The sequence below is a fragment of the Mustela nigripes genome, chromosome 2 (assembly GCF_022355385.1).
Source record: "Mustela nigripes isolate SB6536 chromosome 2, MUSNIG.SB6536, whole genome shotgun sequence".
Classification (NCBI taxonomy): domain Eukaryota; kingdom Metazoa; phylum Chordata; class Mammalia; order Carnivora; family Mustelidae; genus Mustela; species Mustela nigripes.
Genome location: NC_081558.1, coordinates 127,715,808 through 127,727,760, shown reverse-complemented (window position 1 = coordinate 127,727,760; position 11,953 = coordinate 127,715,808). Strand labels below are relative to the sequence as shown.

The 11,953-nt window shown below is 40.8% G+C and overlaps 1 protein-coding gene across 1 annotated transcript in view; it reads right to left on the bottom strand.

Moving 5' to 3' along the window:
- Positions 1-8,379, bottom strand: part of WDR49 (WD repeat domain 49) — a 134,507-nt gene extending 126,128 nt beyond the window's left edge. Inside the window, exons 1-2 of the mRNA XM_059388061.1 lie at positions 8,315-8,379; positions 7,765-7,991 (exon numbers count right to left, since the gene is read on the bottom strand). Of these exons, the coding sequence (XP_059244044.1) occupies positions 7,765-7,926 (162 nt within the window). The 5' untranslated portion in view covers positions 7,927-7,991; positions 8,315-8,379. The remainder of the gene's footprint in view (positions 1-7,764; positions 7,992-8,314) is intronic.
- Between the last annotated feature and the right edge of the window lie 3,574 nt (positions 8,380-11,953).

Here is an 11,953-nt window from a genome sequence, read left to right as displayed (position 1 = left end):
GTGGGATCGAGTCCCGCATCGGGCTCTCTGCTCAGCGGGGAGCCTGCTTCCCTCTCTCTCTCTCTCTCTCTGCCTGCCTCTCCGACTACTTGTGATTTCTCTCTGTCAAATAAAGAAATAAAATCTAAAATCTAAAAAAAAAAAAAAAAAAAAAAAAGCTACAATAAGACTGAAAAGAAACCTGGTAAGGTGCTAATTTAGTGTAGGTGGTGAAAGAGGACCTTCTTGAGACAATGGTATTGAAATATTACATCGGAGTTTGCTGGGAAATTGTGGGGGAGAGGACAGGAATGTTCCATGCTGAGCCCAGCACTTGACTAAGTCCTATGACAGGACTACTGTTAAATCATTCAAGTAACTAAATATGACCATCATGACTTAAATAATTTGGGTAAAGTTCCAGTGCTGGATAATTTTGTGACTAATGGCTGGAACTACAAATCCAGACCCAACACCTGTGGGGAGGTGGGACCAGATTGCATGAGGAGGTACAAATTCTCCTGAAAGGAATAGGTGTTATATATTCTTGACAGTACTAGGGGAAAAGGTAGAAAAATAAGTTTTAGATGAGAGTGAAGGAAAATATCTTTCTGTGTGTCTAGGGCCAAGAATTGATGTGGCCTCCAAGCCCTTAGGTCTGGCACGTGTACAGAAAGAGTAACCCCTTGACCATATAAATGTGGTCAAAATGAGGAAATGGAACAAGTTAGTAGGATGCCATGAAAAGGGTCCAAACAAAACAGCATTGTCCAACAGGACTTTCTGCAGTGATGAAAATGTTCTATCATCCTAACGATCCAATATGATAGCGACTAACCACATGTGGCTACTAAGTAGTTTAAAAGCGGCTGGTGCCTGTGAGCGATGGAATCTTTTATTTTATGGAATTCTTATTTTGTTTCACTTTACTTTAAGGAACCACATGTGGTGGGGCGCCTGGATGTCTCATTCGGTGAAGCGTCTGACTCTTGATTTCGGCTCAGGTCATGATCTCAGTGTTGAGAGACTGAGTCCTGTGCTAGCCTCTGCACTCAGTGCAGGGTCTGCTTGAGATTTTTTCCCCCCGCTTCTCTTTCTGCTGCTCTCTCTCTCTCTCTCAAATAAATAAATACTTTAAAAAAATTAGATAAACAAATAAATAACCATCTGTGGTTCATGGTCACCATATTGGTCAATGCAGGCCTGGTCTCGGAAGTGTTGAGAGAATTCGGGAAGACTGTGCACACATGGAAGGCAGAGGAATTGAGAGGAAAAGATTGTCCTTGGTAGTCCTCAGCAGAGAATGTTGGTGTCCAGAGAGTCAAGATTTAATCAAAGTTACATCCATGAAATGGTAGGAAGACATGATGAGGGAGTAGTAGACCCTGAGGGCCTTGTGGAGGTCTGAAGCCAAAGCCTTGGGGAAATGTTGGCAGTCACCAAGGGACAATCTGGAGGCTTCTTATTTCTAACAATGGATCTGGTGGAGTATTGTGTTATTGTCGAGTGTGCTATACTTGGTAACAAATGACAAGTGTGCGGTCAAAATGGCACAAACTGCAGTTCTTTAGTTGTCTGTTTTCTTCATGTTTCTTTCTTTTTGGTTCTCAGGAAATTTGAAAAAGTAGGTTGTGCCCTTGGTCTACAGGTCTGGCAAAGTTAATGCTCTACAAATGAATAGAATCAGACATTCTGCTGTCTTTCCCTCACCTTTACAAGTTTTTTGGTTGCTTTCTCTGCTCCAGTCCCAGCCAAAGCTCAAGGTTAAAATATTTGTTCACCTAAAGCACTCTTCATCACCCTTTCTGATCCCGATCAATTTTCATAAGCACCTGCTCCAAAAAGCACACCAAGAAACTGGAAGGGGCATAAAGCTGTTAGAACTTGTCACGAAATTCAACACAAAGTCAGCAGTGTTCAAGAAGAGCAATTTTTCATGTGTGTTGACACATAACTTCCCTTGCTTGTGTTTTGGTGATGACATTATTTGCTAACCTCAGCCATGAATGCTAGCAAGTCAGGCAAAACCTCCAAAGAATCCCTATCATTTCAGATTGTGCCAGCCGCCGTGGTATTGGATTTGCTTCATGCTATCACCTTCATTCTCGGGGAGGGGAGGAAGAGGACGTGCAGAGCTTTGCTAATTTTCTGGTGCCATCAAAAATGGGTTTTTCGATTCTACTAAGAGAGTTGGGGTGAGACATGCTCTGACCTGCTGCTGCCTTTGTTTAGAGGGCCATGAATTGACTGAGGCTCCTGAATGCACAAGGTACTGTATAATAGAGTTATAGATTAAGCTCTACCTGTTTACCTTCTCACAAGTCTCCACTGAGATGCCTTTAGAATGGAAAAGATAATTTAAAAAGCAATAGATTATTCCTATCTTTTCTTTTCTTTTTCTTTCACCTTTTCTCTGCATTGATTTATTGTAGGAGCTGTTGATTATTTGCTGATTGCACGTTAATTCCAAGTTACCAGGGCAGAGCGCCTGTGTGCTATCCACTTAACAGGCTTCTTTTGTTAATAAAGTCCTTATTCTATTGGATTCCTGTTCCTTAAAGCAACATTTCAAAGAGAGGTTGCCTTGTGGCCAGTGGGAGTAATGCCACATAATGGGCTGGAAAGATGACAATCCATCCCTGGGCCCTGGCTCTGCCCCAAGGAGTAATTCAATTAAATATGTTTGAGCTTCACTCTCCTTCTGTGTAACTGGAAAATAAAAATGTCTACCCCGCCTACATTCCAGGCTGGTGAGAGGATCAAATAGCAGCATACCTATAGACGTGCTTTGTAAAATCTTACCACACTTGAAAGATAATAAATTTGTATTCATCATTTTTACCTCCACTGATTTCTAGAAAGAGTTTTAGTTCAGCTACAATGAAGGAACGGAGGCAGTTGAACCATTAAAGTAAAGATAAAAAAACACGAGTCATATAATAAAAACAGCAGATAATTGTTTCAGGAAAATCTGTGTTAAGAATAGTGGTACCAATTGAAAATTAAGTTTCAATCTTCTGGCAGTTAAGGCAAAACACAAAACACTGGGGTGTCTGGGTGGCTCAGTTGGTTAAGCGACTGCCTTCACTTTAGGTCATGATCCCAGAGTCCCAGGATAGAGCCCCACATCAGGCTCCCAGCTCCGCAGGGAGCCCGCTTCTCCCTCTGACTTTCTCCTCTCTCACGGTCTCTCTCTCTCTCTCAAATATATAAATAAAGTATCTTAAAAAACACATACAAAACATTATTAGGCGCATGAGGCTCCTTCATCTATGAAATGAAATATGTTGGTTTATTAGGCAAGAGAGAACTTGCCCTACCATTAAATGCTGAGGATTGTGAATGAGACTGTTTTCTGGGCAGACACCTGTGCACACTTTCAGTTGCCCTTGCAGTCAGAATGCGGGTGCATGGCAACTTTCCCCATGTGCTCCTTCATGCTCTCCCTCCTCATACTAGCTTGATGCATGACAATCATAGAAGGTGGGAGAGGGAAGGACCCTGGGCACCTGAATCCTTACTTGGAGCTGCCCACCAATTAAAAAGATCTACTTTCTACTTTATATGAGCAAGAAATAAACCTCTATCAAGTATGAGCTTTTTTTTTTTTTTTTTACACAGTTTGCACAACTGATAAAAATAAAGATTTTCTAATTTGGGACTTTATTGGCTAATATATAGAGTTTTTAACTATTAGTTTTACCTTTAAAAAAATTTTAAATGATCTTCATGGGCTCTGCTGTGGAATCTGTCTATAGGCAGATTCTTGGGAATTTTATAAAGACAATCAAACATGAGGATATCATAAACTGTGGAGTTAATCATTTTATTACATCTCAAACACAGTTTTCAGAACTACAGAAGTGCCTCCTGAACTTCTCTAGGCTTTTCAGACTAAGTTAGCTTAAGTGTGTTGAGCAGATTCCATTCATTCCCACGACAGGTTTGTTCTGAAAACTTCCCTGAACACTGCTGGGGACTTCCTGTTCGGACTTTTGCTCTGCCTCTCTCAATGTTTTGGACCTTCCTATTTGGGGCATAAATAGCTCCCCTTTTGCATGTGATTTAAATTTCATTTCTAGCTATTTAAGCTAAAGATTTAGTAGGGCTTGGACAAGTGGCAGCAGGGAGTAGACAGATAGGACCAGTCCCAGGCTCTGGACCCAACCTTGGCCAGAAAGATTTTTTAGGAGAGGATATACAGACACGGTTGCTGTTGGAAATAGGTCAGGACCCAATCCAGTAAGTGTAGCGGCGTAGACATCTATAGTCCTAGGCCCAACAGGCAGCAAGCCATCCAGGACCAAAGAACAGAAAGTCCTGGCATGCACAGCTCAACAGTGGAGAATTCAAGAAAAGAAATGCTCAGAAACCTACATAGCCAGACTCTCAGAAGAAACTCAATATATAATAGACCCCAATGGGGTCTTTCCAAAATTCCATTTCCCTCGGGCCAGAATTTCTACCTATAAGCATTCTTCTAACATCATCAAACCACAGCCATCTTTCTTTACATGATAGCTAGTTTTTGAAGTATCTAAGAAAATGTAAAATATGGTTGACATCAAAATAATATGAATGTCCAGAGACTATGTCATTTCTGTAAGCATTGCAAGTGCGACAGGAAAGTCTGAGTAACAACCATTTTACAATTCTAAGAATAATACAAGTTTCATTGCCTTCAAGTTGATATATGGCTTTCTGGACACCATCACTTGAAAGAAAATGAAATCCACAAATTACTTTTCTGGTACTTCTATCCAGGTAATTTCTTTGTTCCAAAGATAAGGATTAATTTAAAACAAAGATGTAAAAATTTAAAAAATTAAAAAATAAAGATGAGGATGAACACATCAATTAAAAGCTTTTGAATGCTAATAAAATAAGAAGTAGGAGACAGAAAAATGAACGCTTTGCACTTTTCTAAGTGAATTTGTCTTTGCAACTCATTGCTTCCACTTCCTCACACACCTAAAAGGAATGCAGAAGCACAGATGTGTTATTCAAAGTTTAATTTCTTTTAGGAAATGTGTGAGTTAGAATCGAGAGAATGTTAGAGGCCATGTGGTTTAACCTCTACTCACTGAATATATAATACCTACGCTAACTGAGCACTTTCTCTGTGTCAAGCATTCTTCCAAGTATTCCAGGTACTATCTTTACCACAAACTCATTATTCCTACATTAGAAATAAAGGAAACTGAGGCCCAAAAAGCTTGAGTGATTGGCACATAGACACACTGTAAGAGGCAAAATTGGGATTTAAATCCAAGAAATCTGATTTCTAGAGCTTAAATAGTAAGTGATTCTGAGTCATTTATACCATCCTAAGATAAATGTAAGCATTCCTTGCTTTCTTCCTTAATGTTACCACTAAGATTTATAGCTATGTATATTTCATTTGGAAACATATATGAAACATTCAGTACACAATTCAAAGACCCAACTTCCCATTTTTCAGTTAAGGATATGGACCTTATCTGACAATTCTTCAGTCCCAAGTAAGCAATCCGGGTACCAAAAACAAGATAAGAGATAAAGGAATCAAGTGCCAGAATCTAGACATTTCCAAGAGCTTGTCTTTAGCGATCAGAGTACAGATCACTGCCTTTAGAGTCTGTGTTGCAAGACAGCATCTGAGGGCGATTTTTCCAACAATCTACACCTGTGCCCGTGGGCCTGACGTTCATGACAGATGGACTGAACTCCACTGAAAACATCTCGTGTATCATTCTCCTCAAGGCTCCATGCTGGGCTTGGAAATCATATTGTCTCAAGGGCCTCTTAGTTCTGGTCACACATTTGCCATTAGATTATTCCATTCTGTGTCTGTTGAGTCTCTTAAAAACATGGACAGACTTCATTTTCTCTGCAAAAAATGTCTGCAAAGCTCAATGCCTTTTTTAAGAACTGTCACTAGATTTTCTAGGTTCACGCAAGTTCCAAATTGCAATCTATTCTCCCACTGTAATACCTGCTTTTCCAACTGGTACTTTCAAAATACGTGATACAGTCTTCGAAACATTTAAAGTAAACAACAACAATAACAACAACAAGACCCCCCCCCAAAAAAATAACAACTCAAATTGATTATCCCGTCTCATCGGGTTCATTCCAGGTTCATCAGTGGTTTGAAGAGAACATCCACCCCCACCTTCCGCAGCAGGTTCACTCTCTAACATATCGACTTTTTAATGTCGACTCTCCTAATGGGCCCTAGAATTCAGATTCTTTGCGTTCTTAGCAGAACAAACCGCCACATTTCTGTTCATTCCAGAGTCAAAGCTGTCATAGTCTGCTGTTACGTTTCTCTGAATGTCCTCAAGCTGTCAAAATGTTTGCTGTGTCTACCAAAATACGCCAAATTCATTTGGGGCATTGGACATGAACAGCACCAAAATTTCGCAGACAAATGGGGTTGGATGAATAGCAGATATAGGACAATTAAAATGAGAAAAGTGTAGGGCAGAGCATGTTTTTGCTACTAAATATGACAGATTATATTATAAAGAATTGATTGACATAAGTGGGATATTAATTTAACATTACAGGTAAAATCTAATTTGTTATGCAGAACAGGACATGGCAGACTTTTTCAGTAGTTAGCAACTTTTTCAGGGAGAGATAAAGATTAAAATTTATGCCAATAACGACCAATATAATTGTTCCATCTCATCATGCTTTATTAATTTCAAGGTGGTATTCCAAAATATTAAATGACTGCTTCTGATTAATATGGATACTCCCAAGCACCCCCCAGAGGATCTTATGAAGAAGTCCGGAGAACATATTTTAGCAAACATAATGAAGTAGAAAGAATGGAGGCTCATGTCCACCCAAATTCTGCAGCACGAAGGAGCACTTCTTCCTATTCGCGTGAGAAACTAAAAATCATTTCGATGTATACTGTTCACTATGCATAGCTGCAGAATTCCAAATTAATTAAGATACAGAGAAGAGAGATTTTCATGTAGAGTTAAAATTCCTAAGGCCTGTTTTACAGAGAGCATTAAAAGGATAACTTTAAACTCTGTTTTGATGGGCATTGCCCCAATATTTACCCAAAAAAGTGGGAGGCTGGTCCCTAGCACGGGATCTTGGGCCAATAAACTGCCAAAATTAGTTCCGAAAAGGAGCTGAGTCACTAGGAGTAAAGCCCGGGAGAATGTTTGCAACCTGCCTATGTGCATTTCCAGAGTTCTCTTTGGATGCTCTGTGTTAAGAGCAGTTGTCCTGGGAGTCACCTGGGAGATCAGGCGTTGCCCGCTCACAGCCATTACTTCCAGGTTTCCAAAACCGTCGTGACCACTAAGAAAACTTTTGTCCAAGAAATAATCCTTCCTTGATGGCAATGATACTCAACAACAGTGACTGCAAACTAAATCATATTATTTGGCCCAAAGAACTGAAGTTACTCTGTTAACTAGAGTTACTCCAGTGCTAAATGCAAGCCTGACTGATTCTTTTCAATTCCCTCTTTGAACCATTGAATAAATCAACAATTTTAAGAGAAACACCTGTTTCACCCCAGTCTTCATAAACAATTCAAACTGTCCAGTAGGGCCGCCTGGGTGTCTGGGTGGGTTAAGCGGCTGCCTTCGGCGCAGGTCATGAACTCAGGGTTCTGGGATCGAGCCCCACATTCTGGTTCCTTGCTGGGGTGGAGAGCCTGCTTCTCCCTCTCCCTGTGCCTGGTGCTCCCTTCCTTGGGCTCTCTATCACTCAGTCAAATGAATAAATAAAATCTTAAAAACAAACTCTCCAGTAAAGAAGATTAAGGCTTACCTCAAAGGCATTCTGTATTTTGTGAAAGTCATCCACACTGAGCTGGTTTTCAAGCAGAGAGGGGCAGGGATCTTCATCTGTGGGGGCCCCTCCCGCTCTTCCCAGGCTCTCTGACCCAGGCTGGGGCCCCTTGTTCAACACAAGTGCATTCTGGTAACTCATAATGGCTTCACCTCTTTTCAGCTGCCTTCAACTACTTCGACACTTTTTTCCCCTTCAACAGGTGCCTTTGAAAAGAAACCCAATTTAGCAACATAATTTCAAAAATGAAAGCACATTTCAAGGCCGACAATGAAGAGACAAAATGTTCAAGCCCAGAGGTAAGGAATAAAAGCCCTCAACCCCCACCCTTTTTTAATTCCACAGTTTACTTTCCAAATCTACAGCCAAATCTTTTTAAAACCCCCCCTCTTATATTCTGCTTAATCTGGCTTCATTAAAAATGCATAAATCTTCCCCCATGTTTATACCAAATGACACAGAACACAGCTTCTAAATCTCATTTCAAATGCATTAGAAAAGCAACTTCTTCAAAATCTCTTTGGCTAACCTTGCTTCTGTTGACATGTTGGGGTTTTAAACTCTATTTTCTTGTATGACACAGGTGCAAGGCTTCTGTCCCAGTAAAGGGCTTGCCTCTAAGGCCACCTTCACAGCAACGAGGCATTGTTTTCATCTGTTCCTGCTGCCTGTGTATGTTTCCTGGCAACCAAAGTGAAGCCAACTAAAACTTTTCTTCACCACTCCCGAACCCCGACTAATTACTGACCTGAAGGTCTGAATATGTGATGTGCATATGGGACTTTTTCTAAAAGGATAATTCAGCCCACTCACTTTTAATTCAACTTCATGGCTATATTATTTAAAGACAAGTTTTATAAATACATTTTCTCTGAAGCATGTTCTATATTGTGAAATAATAGGGTTCGCCAAAAGAAAAGAGAAAGACATTCTGGAATTATATGTTTTTCGCGTAGGAAATATTTTATTCTTAATTATAAGAATCTGTTCCTTTACTTTCTCTTTGTCTTAGTTTCTATGTATCTAAAATGGAAATGTTGTTCAATTCATGGCATATAAAGGGAAGACCCACAGCATAACATGATATACTTCGTAATAAAACCACTTATAGTACCATCACTAGCTCAGCAAATACTAATGAAAGGGAAGGAAAAAAAGAGAAAAGTTAACTCTTTTTTAGTATTTACCATGTGCTAGGCACTACACTAAGCACTTTGCATTTATTTTCTTGTTAAGCTTTACCACAACCCTGGAAAGCAGACAAGGTCACTGTCTCCGCTTTACCAATGAAGAGGCAAAGAAAATGCCAGAAGCCACGGAGTTAATAAGGTATGGAATATGGCTCCAGAGCTTCAGGGACAGCTCTAGGGATGGGCGCTCTCTCTGTACCTTAGGTTCGTCTCTGTAAAACTGAAAAGCTGTCACTCAGTATTTTCTGAGGTCTCTTCCAGCCCCATCATTCTACGATAGATATTCTAGCTGGTATTCACATGACCCTTGGTGATGCACACAGTACATTCCCTAGAACACAGAGAAGGAAGCAACCTCCAGGCATTCCTGTACCAGCTGAAAGAAAGAAACAATGAAAGGAAGGAAGGAAGGAAGAGAGCGAGGAAAAGAGGGAGAAAGAAATGTCATTCACACATCCATTTAATTTATCCATCTCTCTGCCCATGGTTCATCCCAAAAACCATTTATTGACTGTCATGTCCTGAATTAGACCCGTGCCCGTGCCTGAGGGGTTTATAGGCCTGTGGGAGCAATAACCTGACTAGATCATCTTTCGCACCAATCCCAACCTCTTGCTGTCTACAGCGCTGTGTTGAGAAGGATTCTGAAGTCGTAGGAAATGAGTGGTGACCTTGCAGATTTGTAACACAGGCACAGAAAGCCAAAGGGGGGCATGCTTATCACAAATTTGCCTTTCCTGATTTAGACCTTCATGTACGTTAGGAAAATGTTTTGAAGCCCTAATATTATAAATTCCCCTAAGTTATCTCACATAGGAACGAAATAGGTCTTTCTTCCAACCTAATTAGAAAATTAGTAATAGTTTAGAGCAGTTGGATCAGTCCCATACATGTTTGTAAAATATTTTATAGCGATATTCTGGAGAGTTGGGCTTGGTTCAGGAAGAGACACTAATGAGGGAAGGCTGAGGAAATAGAAAAACCATTTTCTGAAGCTGTACCGGGAGAGGTAGGTATCCCACTGCCTAACGACGCCAAATTCCCTTAATTATCCTAAGACAGTCAAAATGCCTGGCCTACTTAGCTTCCATAAAGATGCAGCTCTAAACGTTTTCATTAGTCAAAACAGGAAAGTATAATGAGCAGCTAATAAATTACCGCAGAAGTTAATCAATTGACACAGTTTTCTTTATGTAAAATTACAGCGTCAGAAATAATTCTTGATCATAAAGTCTTAAATGGCTTTAACCTTTTTTGTAACTGTGCGGTTAATTTTCGGGTTAAACTTCCACAGCACTGTAAAATCCATAACTAGCCTCTTGACTCTGATGAAATTCACCCTCCTGTTTGCCATGAGTCAGTTATGGTTGTGTAAAATCCTGCCACATGGCCAATCCAATACCGGGTTCTATGGGGCAGTGTGCAGTGATGAAGACAGTCTGTGCTCTCGAGAGGTGGATGGTTTCGTCAGAGAGAAGGCTGGCCAACTAGGGGACCCTTGCTCCCTTCCCTGTAGGGACCCGCAGACACTCAGCGCCCAGTGGAGTGCTGCCTCGTGGAAGAGAGCAGACCGAGCTCTTGGATCCGCTGGCCCGTGCTTCCTTTGGAACCTTGGCACTGAATCAGTCTCCCTGCTGAACACGCTTCCCTTGGTGTCCTTTTCAGAATTCCCCAGTCCACCCCATGATTTATACCCACTTGGGTAAATGTGGGCCTTGTCTTTGCTCCAATTCCCCTTTTTTTGCTTGCCCTCCCCTTACACGGAAGCTGAATCTTCCTGACATTCTTCATCTTTGCCTAGAATTCTCCCTCCAGTTCCTCGCTGTAACAGAAAGCAGCTTTCCCTTGCCAACCCAGTTTTCTACCTAACCCTCCCAAGTCAAGGCTGTCCCAGCCCCTGTTCTTCGGGGATAGAAAAAGGGGGCCCCCCGGTATCCTTGCTTCCCGAACCCTTGCCTTCCCAATATGGCCCCAGGGACCAAACATGCCCCAGCTCAGTTTAAACACAAGCCCCTGCCAGAGCCTGAGGGAAAGAACTAGGCTTGCCTTGGGCAACTTTTAAGCTCTCTATAAATATTAGCTTCTTTCACTTCCTTGTCCCTGATCCTCCCAGTTTGAATTAGTTACTCCTTCCACTCTGCAACCACAGCATTTTGTTTATACTTTAAGCACAGCACTTTTTCTTTCTGCTTTGCCGTATAATTATCTGCCTGTGCATCTCTGTCTGCTACTACATTAACTCTCTAAGAACAAGGATGATCCCACACTAAGGCTCTAGACTTGCCTTGCCCTCACAGAGCTTTGCATAAACCACACAACGCTACGGTCCTGTGTGCACATTTATAAAATGGGTTGGACAGAAAGTTAACTTCACCAGTAGCTTTGAGTTTTCGGGGAAGGGTCCTGACAATAGGTAGCACTGAGTCATAAACACAGACAGAATTTCATGAAAAATAAGATGAATGAGGGAAACAAAATTTAAGATCGGGTCCTCAAAGCACTTAGAGAAACCATTTAAGCACTTTTGAAACAGAGCCTTTTTTATACATGCAGTTTCTATGTAAGATGGAAATGTGTGGAGTCCTCATTCTGTCCCAAACACTGGTCTGGACACCAGAAAAGCAATGATGAATGAGACACACCCACCATTGCTCAGAGACACAAATAACAGTAAATTTTGGTTTTAAATTAATCCTATCTTTTGAGAAAGCAGAACTTTGATTAATCTTAAACAACATAATGTTTGCCTTTTTTGATCTGCCGAACAATGTCCAAAGTAACAAAACTATATTTTCATAACAGCACTTCTCAGACTGTTCAAGTGTTTGAACACTGAGAATTCACAAAATAATGATATATCCTAAAATGACTAAATAATTACTAATTCTGTAATACATTGCCTATCATATACTTTAGTTCTGGTAGAAGCAAGCAGTGGCAGCCAAATGTAAAAATATGTGGAAGTGGAATGGTAAAAT